The 16513-nt window shown below is 42.1% G+C and overlaps 1 protein-coding gene across 4 annotated transcripts in view; it reads left to right on the top strand.

Annotated features, from left to right (window-relative positions):
* Nucleotides 1-16513, top strand: part of EYA2 (EYA transcriptional coactivator and phosphatase 2) — a 145739-nt gene that overhangs the window by 94409 nt on the left and 34817 nt on the right. For all 4 annotated transcript variants that reach the window (XM_081196334.1, XM_081196333.1, XM_081196332.1 and 1 more), the window contains exons 6-9: nucleotides 4113-4180; nucleotides 7422-7602; nucleotides 10932-11056; nucleotides 12192-12275. In XM_081196334.1, the coding sequence (XP_081052460.1) occupies nucleotides 4113-4180; nucleotides 7422-7602; nucleotides 10932-11056; nucleotides 12192-12275 (458 nt within the window). The remainder of the gene's footprint in view (nucleotides 1-4112; nucleotides 4181-7421; nucleotides 7603-10931; nucleotides 11057-12191; nucleotides 12276-16513) is intronic.

The following is a 16513-nucleotide window of genomic DNA, read 5'->3' as shown; positions in this document are numbered from 1 at the left end:
TGGCAATAATTGTCTTGATTAAAATAGACTGTAGAGATGTGCATTAGCTGGTCCTATTCTGCCCTGCCACATCTTTTTATAATGCTAAATATATATATAAAGCTGTTGCAATTTGCCAGCATGGAAATGCTTGGCAAACATTGCAGGGATATTATATAGATATCACCAATAAGTCTTGTTAATTATGTGCAGTACAGTGAGAACCCTTTCTTAAAAATATATATATACCGCACATCACAAGTTTACAAAAGTTAAAGGCCCTCCAGGCATGTGGCCCACCAAGGTTGAGACACGCTGCATCGCCTGGCTCAGGCACAGATGCAATTGTGTTAAAGTGTGGCACACATTTATTAAAGAAACATTAAAGGAATGGCAAATGGAATCAGCTTGTCATGAAAGGACGCGGGCTATTTCACTCATGGGTTTCCTAATGGTTTCATTTTGAGTGTTGCCCTTATGTGCTCAGATGTTCTCATTTCACAATCCATCATTAGGAAAGCCCGTGGCACGGGGTCAATTTAGAGTTTTCCTACCAAGTACTTTCCAGTACTGTATATCTGAAGGGCTGTTCCCCTCTAATACCTAGGTTGTTTTATTACCAGCTAAATGTTCTCTGTGTTACCTGTGAATGAGAGCATTGTGACATTTTAGCAGCTGATTTGATTGAACACAGATGTGAACTATGCTCCATGTGGAGAGGATCCAAAAGGAAAAGATCTTGACTTGTGCTTCTGATTTTAAAGGAGCGCATGCGATCGAACGATAGCTGGATGACACAGACCCACAATCACAATAGCTGAAAGGCAGGTGGAGGGCAGTCATAGCTCAGTGGAAAAGCCCTTTTCCTGCATGGAAAAGGTCTCCGGTTCAAACCTTGGCACTTCCAGGCAGGGCTGGGAAAGACTGGAGAGCCACTGCCAACCAGTGTAGAATAGGGGTTCCATAGGGCCCACCTGAGATGGCTTGAAAATTACTAGCCCCACCTGTCAGAAAATGGTGCCGCACGGACAGAACCAGTCACAAAATGGTGGCAGTTTGGCATAGTTTTCTACTGATATCTAATTCATCTTCAGAAATTGCTAACCTCTTTGACACAGTGTCTTCCTTGTAGCAAGGAGTTCCACAGCCCATTCATTTTCCAGTTTGGCATCAACTTAAAACACATTTATCTGCTCCGGCATTTGTGAGATGTTGATTTAGTCTGCCGGGGTGTATGTGTCATTCTGCAGTTTTAGTTATGTTATTTTACCTGTTCTTGTTTATTCTGTTTCATGAGTGCTATTCTTTGTTCTGGTTATTGCAATCTGCCCTGGGATCTGTGATGGGGCAACACTTAGACTAAAGAAGAGGAAGTTGACAGGTGGGGGTGGCTCAGGGCAGTCTGAGGTTGGTGGGGCAGCACCCCACCTGTCCTGGTGGACAGGCAAGGCAGCAATAACACCTGAGTGGTTTTAGAAAGAACTTTTCATCAGCACCAGTCACTGCTGCTTCCCACCTGCCTTTCTGGTACTTATTGGCATGTGTACTTTGCGATGGACTCTTATTGGGCCCTAAGTGATCAAGCTAGGGAAGGAAATTTACCTGTCCCCCCTAACAGCCAACTGCGAGTAAAGTTTTTCACCTTTGTTGTGGCAAATAAGTGGAATGCTCTGCTGATAGAGATTCAGCAGACACCTTACGTTCTAACCTTTTAGAGCCTGCTGGGCAATTTTTCTGTGCTGCCAAACACAGGCAATTAAGAAAACATCTTTCCTTAATAGTTAGTTGAAAGCCTCTGATTTTGTTTTATTTTTCATGGTTTTTATTATTATTATAAAGATGTTGCTGTAAATGGCTTTGTTTTTTCCTTATAAAGTGGCAAACACAGATAAATATATAAAACGAGTGCATTATGTATCACCTAAGTGCATCAGTAAGCCATTGAATGGGATACGGGTGGCGCTGTGGTCTAAACCACAGAGCCTAGGGCTTGCCGATCAGAAGGTCGGTGGTTTGAATCCCCACGACGGGGTGAGCTCCCGTTGCTCAGTCCCTGCCAACCTAGCAGTTCGAAAGCACATCAAAGTGCAAGTAGATAAATAGGTACCGCTCCAGCGGGAAGGTAAACAGTGTTTCCATGCGATGCTCTGGTTCACCAGAAGTGGCTTAGTCATGCTGGCCACATGACCTGGAAGCTGTACGCCGGCTCCCTTGGCCAATAAAGCGAGATGAGCGCCGCAACCCCAGAGTCGGCCACGACTGGACCTAACGGTCAGGGGTCCCTTTACCTTTTTAAGCCAATGAATGTCAGCAAAGCTCTCAATTAAAAATTCTCTTATTTCTAGTCAAAGCAGTCCCTGATACTGAGCAACATGGAGAAATACTTCAGAATATCATAGTCTAGGAAGAGGATGCATACTGATACTAACAGGCCATAATTGAGGCTCCCCCCCCCCCCACACACACACCAAGTCATCAGCCCTTCATAAATATATCTAGTTCTGTGTTAAGTGATCTCTTTGATCCTCCAGTGGTTGCAAGGTGAGTGTTACACCTCTTACAGTTTGAAAACTTCCTTCCTCTTCCACTTCAGCAAGGGCTTTTGCCTAGAGTTTCTCTGGTGGGGGCAAACAAACAACTCACTTCTGTTGCTTTGCCTTCAATTCATCCAGCCCTGGTCTCTGAACATGCGTGAATTTGAAGTGCTGAGTCTAGAGAGTTTTGGTTGGTTTTTTTTGGCTTGGAAATGCAAAGCTGTTGACACATAGCTGCTTCTATGATTTATCCCCTTGGCATGAATGCTCCCAAGCTGAGCCCAGGGCAGGGCTGGGTGGAGAATACCCAAATGGAGCAGCGTCCCAGAGTGGCACCCTTAAGGCAAGCTCCACATCATTGAGAGATCATTAGCTCTTGACCTTTCCTGTGCTTTTAATTCCCCCCCTCCCCTCCCTCCCCTTGTGCAAAATGTTTTTTAAAGGCCAAATGTGATGGCAAATTAGTTCTGGAAGCAGATTCTCCTCCTAGAGTGGGGTGGTTTTCTTTCTTTCTTTTTTTGGCATGAGATTTATTTCTCTCTGCATGTGCTTTTGTGACTGACTGCACTTGGCGAGCTGCAGTTTGTTCAGCTGTCCATTCCCCTGCCTAATCTAGGGTCTTAAAATAAAAACAAACAAGCGGATATTCGGAGAAAGGTCGCAGCATGGAGACACTGAGAGGCATTTGTTCCTGTGCTTTGGCTAAAACAGCACTCCACTGGTCTTTGCTTTACGGCTAAAGATGCTGGCAGTTCCTACAATGAGAAATTGTGTCAAGGAGTTGGTTCATCAAGTTCTTCTTAAATAGAAAGTTGCTTGGGATTTTTTTTGGGGGGGGGTGGTAGAGGACAACAATAGAGGAGGTAAACTAATTTCTGTTCAATCCAGGGCCATTTTGCCAGGGATAAGTCAAATGTGTGGCATGGATGTGACCTTAGTCCATCAGTTCAGCTGTAAAAGAATAACATTGCCTATCCAAAAGCCACTTGAAACCAGCTTTCCAAATATATTGGAATGTGGTGCACTTCTGGATTTCAACCAGTTAGGAGTTCCAGAAGCATGGGGCTACCACAGAAAAGGCCATTTCTCTTGTGCCTGACACTCTGCTTGCAAAATGGTAGTTTAGTTGTTGTTTTTAACATACCCCTTCCTGAAATAAGACATTCCTCAGAAAGATGCAGTAGTGATATAAGAAGGAATTATTTTTGTTATTTTAATTAGAGCTTAAGAAATGCAGAGTAACAGGATGTTTTCATAAGGCAAGTACCTGAAAAGGTGAGGTTTCAGAATCTTAGCATAGTCTTGCAGGAATCCTGACCTAGGGTGGGCAAATACTTCTGACCTGGTACAAAGCAGCTTCATATGTTGACCACCGTGGGAACTGGGTGCTGGACCAGGTGGGACTTTGGCCTGATCCAGCAGTGTCATCTTATGTTCCAAAATCCTTAAGCTCCTAAAATCTTCCCTACCCATTGACAGGTTATACAGAAGATCAAGTAAAGGCAGGGCAAGGATCTGCCCTCTGAGGATAATTTGGCCATTTGTATTGGGCTTAATGGAATTCTATTACCTATCTTGTTTCTTCTTCTATTCTCTTAGGCACCTCAGGGATTTACCAGGGGCCCAACGGCCTGACGAGTTCTTCAGGGTTCAGCACAGTGCACCAGGTACAACTTTAACCATTTTTTAAAAAATGTCCTGAAAAGGAGGTGGTTCATATTTCAGCCGCATGGACATGAGTAACTTCCTTGATACTTGTCTCTGATTATCATACATAACGTCTCCTTCTTAAGGGACAAAAAGCGTACGTCTCTATGGACGCTCACAGATCTCAACAGCTTGGCAAGGGACTTGGAAACCAAATGCTTTCGAAATCAACCAAACACTCCTTCCTCCACCTCCCCACCCCCCTTCTTCCTCCAACCAGTCCCAGCCCAATCTCAGCACTTTGGGTGTGACGCTGAAACATGTCACAATGGGGACACCACAGTATCACATGAACATCTTTTTTTTGAAAATTAGCAGTTTCCATCATCTTGCAGAGAGTGCTGGCTTATTTCTTGGCTTTCGGTAACAGATGTGAATCAACATTCTAAAGCATCACTCAGAGACACTTGCGAATATGAAGCCATCAGAGCCTGTTTGCGCTCTTCCTAATTTGGACATACACCTGTTGATGAACTTCATGCTTTGCATAAGTTAGCACCTTTAAATATAAAGCATGTGGATAAATATATGATGTGGATAACATTACATGCAGAAACACTATATGAGAATGCTTGCTCATAAAGATTGGTGTAGACCAGGGGTCTGCAACCTTTAAGACAAAAAGAGCCACTTGGACCCATTTCCGAAGAAAAAAAAACTGGGAGCCGCAAAACTAGTCATTATAAAAATAACTTTTTTATTATTTCTTTGTTTGACCCCTCAGAATTACTCCTCCTCATAGAAATAAACGTTAAATTAACAAGTTACCTTTTTGTGTGTGTTCTTCACTCCCCTCCAAAACAGTGACCAGCGTACATGCCCCCTTTCAATGCAGTGACCAGCATACATGCCCCTTACAATGTACGCACCGCCCCCATGCGACATCACATCCAGTACAGCGCCCGCCACAGTGGGGAGTGTTGGGACGCACAATGCGCCTCCTCCCCTCGCTAGTATCCGCCCCGGAGCCGCGGCAAAGGTGTAAAAGAGCCACATGCGGCTCCGGAGCCGCGGGTTGCAGACCCCTGGTGTAGACCAAGTATGAAGTCACTATGCTTCTTTTGTTTGTGCAAAGGCTGAAATATAAGCATTCGAAGATAAACTGAAATCACTGAGGTTATGGAGCATACAAGTATCTTAAAGAATTACATCCTAAATTCAGTTTCCTATAAGCTTTGAAAGAACTTCCTGTTTTGGGGCTGTTGGGATGACAGGCCCCACGCCAGTGATAAAGGCACATACTTTTAGATGGTTCCAGTAGGCATAGCCAATTTGGTGCCTCCACATGTTGGACTACAGTTTCCATCACACCTGATCATTGATCATGCTGGCCAGGGCTGATGGAAGTTGCAGTCCAACATCTGAAATGCATGATGTTGGCTGCCCCTGTATTAGAAGGTTGCAGCAAACCAGAACGTGAAATCATGGATTGGTTTGACGACCATGGTTAAGTTTAAGTTTGCCTGCCTCTGTAACCTCTGCATGCAAGTGAGAAACAGGTTTTTATGCTGTTTCCTTCTTGCATGCTGCTTGGGAATAGAGCTTAGCTCAGCAAGCTAAACCATGGTTTCACTGTGAGATTGGGAATGGGTGGCATCACAACAGAGTCATGTGCAGTTGCTGCTGAGCTAAACTTTCTAGCCTTCAGCTGCTTGTTGCTGGTCTGTAGGACTGCTGGACCTGTCGGTTAGAGAATATAGCTGAGGTTGTTGGATGTGAGCTATGGCACAGCCTAATGAATTTCATGGAAAGGTAATTTATTCCGGGCTTCTTTGCCCAGTACACAGTTAGCAGGTACACATTAAAGGAGGATGTGCACATTTCTCTGAGGGTGCAATATGAACGAATACATGCTGCAAAGAGCCACATTTTGCAGTGTTGTCTTGTGGTATATACATAGAACTGGTTCACACAGAACATTTGAATATGGTTTGGCACTATGAGAACAAGCCATGCTCTCCATATTCCCCCTCCACTCCCATGCCCCACTTCAGTGAATTTGTTCCTGGTTTCATCAAACCATAGTTTCCTGGTATATGTGAAATTTGAAATGACAAGCTATGGCTTGAGCTCACTCCCCAAACTAGGGTTGCAGAAAACAGCAGTCTTGATTTAAGAACGTAAGAACCATGCTGGAGAAAGCCATCTAGTGCAGCTCTCTGCTCTCACAAGAGCCCATGGGAAATCCCAAGCAGAACATTAGTGTAACATCACCCTCCAGTAAGTGGTATTCAAAGGCATATTGTTTGATGGGATAAGAGCAAACCATGGTTTGATGAAAGCAGGAAGTAAGTCAGTGGAAGGGGATCGGGTTGATGAGTTGATTAAGCAGAAAGCTTTTATAGCTATGGTGCCAGTTCATAGATCAGAGCCGTTCTATAATTTAGTCATGTACTGGCCTTGCAGTTCACAGGTATACAGCAGGTGTTGATTTTTTAAGAAACAAAGGTTGTTTTCTGCTGCTCCAGAGAAGCGGACACGGAGCAATGGATCCAAACTACAAGAAAGAAGATTCCACCTAAACATTAGGAAGAACTTCCTTGACAGCAAGAGCTGTTCGACAGTGGAATTTGCTGCCAAGGAGTGTGGTGGAGTCTCCTTCTTTGGATGTCTTTAAGCAGAGGCTTGACAACCATATGTCAGGAGTGCTCTGATGGTGTTTCCTGCTTGGCAGGGGGTTGGACTCGATGGCCCTTGTGGTCTCTTCCAACTCTATGATTCTAAGGTGCATCCCCTAAAAGTGTTTTAACAACCACCAGGTAGATGGGACTCACTGCTGTATAAATGCAGTGTGCAAGAGGAAAAACAAGTGGGGCAAGACTACTTTTTAAATGTGCAATAGTTTTCTTTTATCACATTTTCACATTGATGTTGTGGTGTTGCTATTTAGAAAAAAAATGAAGAAGTGCTATTACATGCATGCAGTCCCATGAAGTGGCTTGCTTGATTCCTGGCACTAGATTTCATGAAATAAGCAAGTTACTGTCAGCGCTTCCTGGCAAATGCAGCAAATTCAAAGGTGATGCTACTTCTGCAAAACACAGTTGTGCACAGAAGCGGGGAATATGATAATGGCAAGAAAAATGGGGAAATATTGTAAGCCTGGTTATATTTAGCCTGCAAAGTGCATAGCTCTTAATTAGGTGTGCTGCTTTTCAAACATTTGGAGAATGATTAGCATTGCTGTCTCTTCTTTCAAAGGAGTATTCTTCATATCCCAGCTTCACCCAAAGCCAATATTCGCAGTATTACAGCTCTTCCTACAACTCTTCTTACATGTCTGCAAATAGCATCAGTCCATCAGCTATCCCAACATCGACCTACTCGCTCCAAGAGTCTTCGCACAACATTAACAACAGTCAGAGCACCGAATCACTTTCTGGTAGGTGTCTTTAATGATTGGAAATCCCTCCCCTGGTTAAAATGAACTAAAAAGTACAACTATGTGCAGGGCTTAAATTTTAGCCTGGGTGCAGGATCCTGTTTTTAGGATATTTCAGGACCAGTGAAATATGAATGGCAATGGCTCAAGGTGAGTGCAGAGTATCTTTATTTTAGTACTAAATATAGAAAGCCAGATCCTACAAATCTAAGAATACGGGGTGGGGGGGGTGGGATCCCAAACCAAACGGTGTAACCTCTAGGCAGGAGCAGTTGGCAGGGTGCGGCTGTGTTCCAGAGCTGCCCTCCTGGCAGTAGAGCCGTCGCTACTTTCTTTGATGGTGGCAGGGCAGGGGTGAAGTCAAGGCTGCTAGAGCACACTGGTGGAGCCCAGCATTGCACCCACACAGCCGCAACCTCATTGCTCCATCCTCGGGCTGTACAGGTGAGCAGCAGGGATGCTGCTCTTGAGAGAGTGGCCCCACAGCACTGCTACCCCTGTGCTGTCTGCTCCTGCTTCCAGCTAAGCTTCAGTTGTGATGCTTCTTTTCCCGCAGCCCCCCAATCCTTGCAGCATAAACTATACATTAGTTTCTGTGGATGATGTATTGGGATATATGTTTAGATTTCCCACGTGTTAAAGAAAATACAAGACTTTCTTATGATATACTGAATACAATAATAGATTAACAGTGCGGTTGGATTCAGTAGGGCTTGCTCCTAAGTAAACGCAGCTTTAAACTAATAATAAATAATAATAATAATAATTAATAATAATAATAATAAATAAATAAATAATATAAAAATAATGAATTGAAAATAAATAGGCAGTTTAAAATAAAGCCTTTAAAAAGCACATTGCTGTTAACTTAAAAGGTCTCTGAAATATAACAGATAATAATAATATGTTGTTCTGTGTCCTAAGCAACAATCATGGTGGTTATTGTCAGGCTCGTATCCCAAGGGTGCCACCCCCAAAAAGACCTTTTCCAATAATCACTTTCCTGGCTTGAAGTGCCAGGGGGTCCAGAGAAGGATGCCAGCTGCTGATCTTAACTGAGAGGCAGTTTCATATGGAATAAGTTAGTCCTTCATCTGCTCTGAACTCAGACGATTTAGGACAGGGCTTGAAAAGTAAGAACCATAACTTCAGTCGGTGTCCGAAAACATAGTGCAAGTCAATGAAGCTCTTTCGATATTAGTGCAATAGAGCAAACTTTGTTATTTGTCATAAGAGTGTGCATATTGGCATCAAATCATTAGGGCAGTACAATTCCCGCCCCTGCCCCCAAAAAAGCCAAATACAATACTGTATTAATTAGGGGCTCAAAATAATGATATTAAATTTAGAAAAGGCTGGTGAAATGTTGAAAGAAGGCTAATGGAAGGGAAATTATTTCACATCTAGAAAGCATTAGTCCCAGTGCAGCTGTAGTTAGATGCAACAAGTCAAGATCAGACAGAGAAGAAAGCAAGACAAGTGACTGAAACTGAAATTCTGTCATTAAATAGCTGTCTGTAGGAAGAGGGCACATAATCATCATCAACAATAGCAGCAAATACCACTGCTCTCATTTTATTTTCTAGAAACAAAACATTTTTTTAGCAACCACTTATAAGTTCTTAGTTTAACAAGCATTCATACTGATTGAGGACCTTTTAAATAAAGCTACAGATAACAGGCTAAGTAAACAGTGAGCTCTATGTTTATTTTATTTCTTTTAAATAAATGCCCTTCCATACTTCTTGAAGTGATCCGTGATCTATTGGAGTGCTTAGTTTTTAACTATCAATTATGGGCTTAAATGTCATCATCTTCCAATGTTCTGTTGGAATGCAGTCAGTATATCACTTCCCCAGCGAAATTTTCATTAGCAGCCTATATCATTTTTATAAAGCACCACGTCATTTGTGGATAATCACTGTATGTACTACCCAAAGTGGGGTGTGCTCACTTAAGGAACAACCCTGCACATCTGTTGTTAGTCAAACAGAAAAAAATATAGTAAATTAAAAGAAAACAAAATGCTAACGCAGATTACTGCAAAATTACTTTGGAGTATTTCCCCCTCGTTAGATTTGATCTCAGCCTGAGATTTCAAAATCCTTCCCATGAAAAAAAATGAACCAGATTCCTATTTAAAATGCTACATCTGAATTGCTAGAGGGATTGGAGAGCTCCATATAAAAGGAAAAATTGAAGTCAGTGGTATTCAAAAAGGTTATTTAAAATGTGGTCTCTTGTCAACATTAACATTGCCCACAATAAACACCACTTAAAGACCCAAGGCAAGTAACAATTCTTTGATTATTTCAAAAATTTCGGAACTCTGTTAAGCTGCTTGGCTGAATTAAAACTTCCGTTCTAAGCATGTTTGTTTGAAAAATAAATGAAAGCTCTATTGATTTTAAGTGGAACATTATTCGAAATTGGGCAAACCTTTTCTTCAGACTATGTTGCAAGCTGTTAAAATTGTGTTACATTTTGATTTTTTGCAATTTTAATTAAAAATTGTAATTCAACTTATAAAATATCCCTGTTTTCATTGAGGTGTTGGGTGGGAACCCATTGTTTTCTGGGTTAAAATGTGAAACAGGTGTGATGGAATGTTAAAAAGTTTTTGATAATCTATCCTCTGAAGATGCTTCTAAACCTTTTTTGAAACATTTAATACCTCCTAGGGTGAGATAGATTAGCTAGCTAGCTAGATGATAGATATAGATCTGTAGTGCTGCATTATTTCTGTAGAATAATTAGTTTTCTTTTTTTAAAAAAAGGTGAGTTGTACTACTACAAAAGAGTAATTTTACCCCTTTGGTGTTCTAAAAAATCTCAGGGTTACTAATCGCCCTGTCCTTTTGCACTGCTGTATTCAAATGATCAAGATCTGAACAGAATCAGCTGAGATAAGACAAGAGACAAGGGAATTGGTTCCCCTCAACTTAGCAGACGAGCCCTACATTACAACCAAACCAGGAAATTCATCTTTAGCAAGGTGTGTGGCTTCCTGATTTGGTCTGAAGATTTGCTAAACAGGCATAGGCAAACTCGGCCCTCCAGATGTTTTTGGGACTACAACTCCCATCATCCCTGACCACTGGTCCTGTTAGCTAGGGATGATGGGAGTTGTCATCCCAAAACATCTGGAGGGCCGAGTTTGCCTATGCCTGTGCTAAGATACCATGGTGATTCGCTGAAGGATCTTACAATTGTCATTTCTGCTTCTTTGATGATAAGTGGAACACTGTTGTGTAGTTTTTCAAGAAGCTCAAGAACCATAACATAGGAAGTTGGCTTTGAGTAGAATTGTTTTCTATATATACCTGTAGGTGAATATACAACACCTGTAAAAGACACAGACACAGACAGGCAGCACAGAGGGACGGATGGAAAGCTACGAGGGCGATCGAAAAGAAACAATGATCCCTCCCCATCAGCTGACACCGAAATTGAGGTGAGATGTCTAGAGGGTTTCTTTCACCCCAACCCTATTTCATTTGTATTTGACTAAATCCAGGGCAGTAGACCTATTGAAATTAATGGACCTAGTCAATTTCATTAGTTTCAATGGCACTACACTGAGTAAAACTTAGGCTTCCCAACCTGTAACTAGGTTTTTCCCTACTGAAATTAAATAATATAGTTACCAGATAACTTGTTTCCTCCCCAAGTTTTTAAAGTCCTTGCTGTTATTTTGACTTATGAGTAGAATATATTTCAAAACAGATTATTGTTACATGTACATCTGGTAGAAAAACTATGCAGATGTAACCTTTCACCCTTATTGTGGTTTCTTGATTCTGTTTTTCTTCATATGATGTAACCCAGGGAGGTTCATAAAATACCCGGTCTGGCTTCAGGTTTGAAGGGACCCTTGGCCAAGTGTCTTCTGTTAGGCTCCCTCTCAGCATTGGTGTAAGCTTATCTGGTGGCGGCCTGTTTTAATTTCCCACAATGCCCTAGACTGATGCTACATCAGGGACATTGTGGGAAATCAAAATGGTTGCTTGCTACTGCCACCACCAGGTAAACCTTTGGCAAGGGCCCAAGGCAAACGTCTGAGCTGGTGGGTTCAAGTGGGTTTCCTGTGGGAAACTTGATGGCACAGCTGATTCCTGCAGAAAGCCAGCTGGATGGCTGATGACTTCAAGCCCACTGATTTGACGTCCCAAAGATAATCAGCTGATTTTGTTGCGATCTCAGGTGATTGACAGTTGGGTGGTCCTGACACTCCTTTCAAACTTGGGCCATAAGTGGTGGAGGAGATAAGGATCTGGCACACTGTGGCCAGATCAAGTTCCCCAACCTTTATGTAAAAGAAGAGATCTTATAAAGGGTTTGTATGATAGGCAGGTGTCATAAGGAGAGAAAATATGGAGTTGTTTCTAGAAGCAACCAACGTTCAGGTGGCTAAGGTGATGGAACTGGATGAGTGAAGATAACAAGAATGTGTTGATGATATAAAGGGCTGTAGTCTAAGATATCTGGAGAGCACTGGTTTGAGGGAGGCTGGATCCCAAACGAATATATTCCTGCAACTAATATGGTATGATTTTTGTCTTCCCCCACCCCTCTGTCTTTCACCACAGCGTGTTTTTGTGTGGGACTTGGACGAGACGATAATTATTTTTCACTCCTTACTCACGGGAACGTTTGCATCCAGATATGGGAAGGTATTGTGGAATTTGTCTTCTCCCTCCCCCCTCCAACCGCCCCCGTTGCTGCTTGTCCACCCAGAACACACTGAAAATTACAAGGGCGGCTTAATACGCCAGCTTTTCTAGCAGATGTTGCTCATTTTTCTTCAGAATATATTTAATATAACTAAGTCCAGTGGTATTTCCCTCAAACATGTGAAAATTTAATTAACATCCCATCACACGGCCAAGAGACTCAAGTTCTTCAAAAGAGTATTGTTCGACTTCTCCAAAATAGGACAATGAGCTGTTTTTCTTGTCAAGGTTTTCCTCTCTCAAAAAAGAAAAGAAAAACAATTTATTCAGCAGACATGATACAAGAACTCCTGCTTGATCAAGGTACCAATTATTTTAGATTGACTCCCCTCTGCCCAGCACCTGGTTGGGGTTTTTCCTCAGATAAGGCTTGTGTAAAAGAGACAACACAAATAGCAGGCTTTGTGTGATGTATGTGGTACTGGACTGTGCCATTTCGGACTGCAGGTGTGGTTTGAATGTTTCCTCAAGCTAAAAACCACAGGAACAAACCTCCCTCAAAATTCAACATTAGCATTTGCAACTAGTCATAAAGTCTGTTTGCTGCCTCTTCTATCAGAGATAGCATGTCTCTAAGGGTGGATGAGTTCTTTATTGAGCATTCATCCTGATTTGCTTGCAGGAAGCTTACATGGAGGTTAGATTATACCTGGTTGTTATATCTGACTTCTGCTGTCAAAGGTGATTTCCCTTTCAATACCAGTTGCTGGGAATCGCAGGTGGGCAGAGTGCTCTTGTGTGCAGATCCTGCTTCCTGATTTCCCACAGGCATCTGGTTGGCCACTGTGAGAACAGGATGCTGGACTCGATGGGCCACTGGCCTGATTCAGCAAACTCTTCATTCATCCCACACTTTTCAGTGCATTTTTCTCTTGCTTTCCAAACTGCGAAAACTGTGATTATTTTAAAAAGCGGATTTGTTGTGCTAGGGTGACAGAGCCCTTTAATTCATCTGAACTGTGCAAAAATATAGAGCCTAGTTTCAAAACTGTTTGACTTTCATGACTCTGTACCAAGGAACTCTGGGAAACTGGTACTGTGAAAGAGCAGAGGCATGCAACGTCAGCCATTTTCTCTGCTCTCCTTCAGGTAGAGAACTGAGCCCTAACTTCATACCAAAAAGTAATTTCATTTTTCGTCCCCACCTATCATGTCATATGACATTTCGTCAGAGGTCATGTCTGCAAGTAGCAAAAGATGCATGAATTCACATAACTTTCTCATTTATTGTGAGATTATTGTGGAGTAATAATTAATAACCACAACAGACCTCTAAAGCAGGTGGTCATCATTTTATTTGTTTTCTAATTACAGTTTCTCTTTTCTCTTTTCCTTTTTTACTGATAATGACAAATGAATTCAAAACTTCTTTGAGTTAGAACATGCTTAAGTACTTTAATATGAAGTGGAAGAGGCTGTGTTTGCTATTTATTAGATTGAGATGACCAACTTGGCAGTTGTTCGAACAGCCTTGAACACTGCTGCTATGGCTGCGGGAATATAATTTGACATCATTTTATGATTCTACCAGCTGGGCTTGTTTTATGATGGTTATAACAAGCCGGATGTATAATTAGCAAGATGGATTTATTGTCTGCCTTTAGATGTGGGCAAATATAAAAAGTCCCAAAACATTGTTCATCATGTAGAAACCTGCTAAAGTGTTTGGAAGGTTTCTGGTATCTCCTTGTGAAAGGAAAGTCCATGTGATTGAAGAGGAAACTCTATACTAGTGCCTTTTAGCGCTCCTGAGGCATTTGACAACCAGCAGGAAGCAGAATTTAAATGGTGATTCCTCACAACACTTAATATAGCACTGTACTGTGGTCAATATTGTTCTATAATGTTTGCTCAGATTTGAGCCTAGTTTTCATCAAAGGTCCCCTGTAAGTATAATTAGAATCTTTCTCTCTGTGGCTTTTGCCTCTGCATTAGCTTCCTGTTCAGGATGGCAACAGCAATTGATGAATTGAACCTCAATCAGTCAGTTTATGTCCCCTGCTAAGGATAGGGTGCTTCAATTGCAAGTTTCATTCCCATCTGAAGGCAGCCCTGTTTAGGGAAGTTTTTAATGTGTGACATTTTAATGTATTTTTAATCTTTGTTGGAAGCCACCCAGAGTGACTGGGGAAACCCAGACAGATGGCCGGGGTACAAATAAAAAATTATTATTATTATTATTAGTAGTAGTAGTAGTAGTAGTAGTAGTATGTGTGCATGTGTAGAAAAGCATTACTTTGCAACTTAAAAAAGAAGATGAAGAGATCAATATTTAAAGTGCCCCCTGTCATCCACAGGAAATGGAAATTGACTGACGATGAGGCACATCATCTTCTTCTTTGGCGATCACTCGTAGCCGAGTAAGATTGTCTTCCATAAACACAGTTTTAACACTGAGTTTGTAAGTGACTGTGGAGGCCAATTCTGGATCCACACGTCCTTCCACAGTGGGGACATTGGTTTCCGGGCTGGAGTTGATCACGGTGTGGATTTGCCAAGCGTGCCTTCCTCTTAGCACGTTTCTCCCTTGCGTCCTGAGTTTGACTGTCTTCAAAGCCCATGACACCTTTGGTAAAGGCTGTTCTCCAACCGGAGCACTCGCAGGCCAGTGTTTCCCAGTTGTCAGTGTTTATACTACATTTTTTAAAGATTTGTCTTGAGACAGTCTTTAAACCCCTTTTGTTGACCACCAGCATTACGCTTTCCATTTTTAAGTTCGGAATAGAGTAGCTGCTTTGGAAGATGATAATCAGGCATCTGCACAACATGACCAGTCCAACAAAGTTGATGTTGAAGAATCATTGCTTTGACACTGGTGATCTTTGCTTCTTCCAGTACACTAGCATTAGTTCTCCTGTCTTCCGAAGTGATGTGTAAAAAAATTTGGAGAAACCGTTGGTGGAATCTTTTGAGGAGCTGGAGATGGTGTTTATAAGTGGTCCATGTTTCACAAGCATATAGGAGGGTTGGTAGTACAATAGCTTTGTAAAAAAGCATTTTGGTTTCCCTGCGAATGTCTCAGTCCTCAAACACTCTGCACTTCAATCGGGAGAAAGCCGCACTCGCAGAGCTCAGGCAATGCTGGATTTCAACATCAATGTTGACCCTTGTGGAAAGATAACTGCCTAGGTAGGAGAAGTGATCGACATTTTCCAATGTTACACCACTGAGTTGGATTTGTGGTTTCAGAGGGGTTATTTTGTACTTGTTGGTGCAACATTTTGGTTTTTTGGATGTTGAGTGATAGGCCAAGCTTTTTGCAAGCTTCTGCAAAGATATTTAGGATGGTTTGGGGGTCATCCTCTGAGCGTGTGCACACTACGTTGTCATCAGCATACTGAAGCTCTATGAAGGAAGTTACAGTAACCTTACTCTTTGCTTTGAGCCTGCTCAGATGGAAGAGCTTTCCATCTGTTCGATATATGATTTCTACTCCGGTAGGGAGTTTCCCTTCGACAAAGTGTAGGATCATGGCAATGAAAATAATGAATAGAGTCTGGGCAATAACACAACCCTGTTTAACTCCTGATCCCACTGTGAATGGTTCACTTTGAGAGCCATTGTTATCTGCGATTGTTGCTGTCATATTATCATGGAGGAGCCGAATGATGTTTACAAATTTATCTGGGCAGCCAATTTTCAGAAGGACAGTCCACAGGGCATTACGATTTACAGTGTTGAAAGCCTTAGTCAGGTCAATAAATCCCATATACGGGGGTTGGTTTTGCTCTCTGCATTTTTCTTGAAGCTGTTGAGCGGTGAAAATCATGTCCACTGTCCCTCTAGAAGGCCGAAAGCCATTTTGGGATTCAGGAAGGGTCACCTCGGATATAGTTAAGAGACGGTTTGCCAAGATCCTTGCAAGAAATTTGCCTGCCACAGCTAACAGAGAGATGCCTCAATATTTTCCACAATCAGTTCTTTCACCTTTTTTTAAAGAGATTGATAATTTTGGCATCCCTAAAGTCTGCTGGGATCTCTTCTCTTTCCCAGAGTACAGTGGTACCTCAGTTTAAGAACAGTCCTGTTTACAAATGATTCGGTTTATAAACTCCGCAAAACCTGAAATTGTGTTCCGGTTTGCAAACTTTACCTCTGTCTAGGAATGGAATCCAAATGGTGGAAGGGCACTGATGGCGGGAGGTCTCATTAGGGAAAGTGCGCCGAACAGTTTCGGT

Source organism: Podarcis bocagei, assembly GCF_964188305.1.
Source record: "Podarcis bocagei genome assembly, chromosome: 5".
Lineage (NCBI taxonomy): Eukaryota > Metazoa > Chordata > Lepidosauria > Squamata > Lacertidae > Podarcis > Podarcis bocagei.
This window is presented reverse-complemented; position numbering and strand designations above follow the sequence as displayed.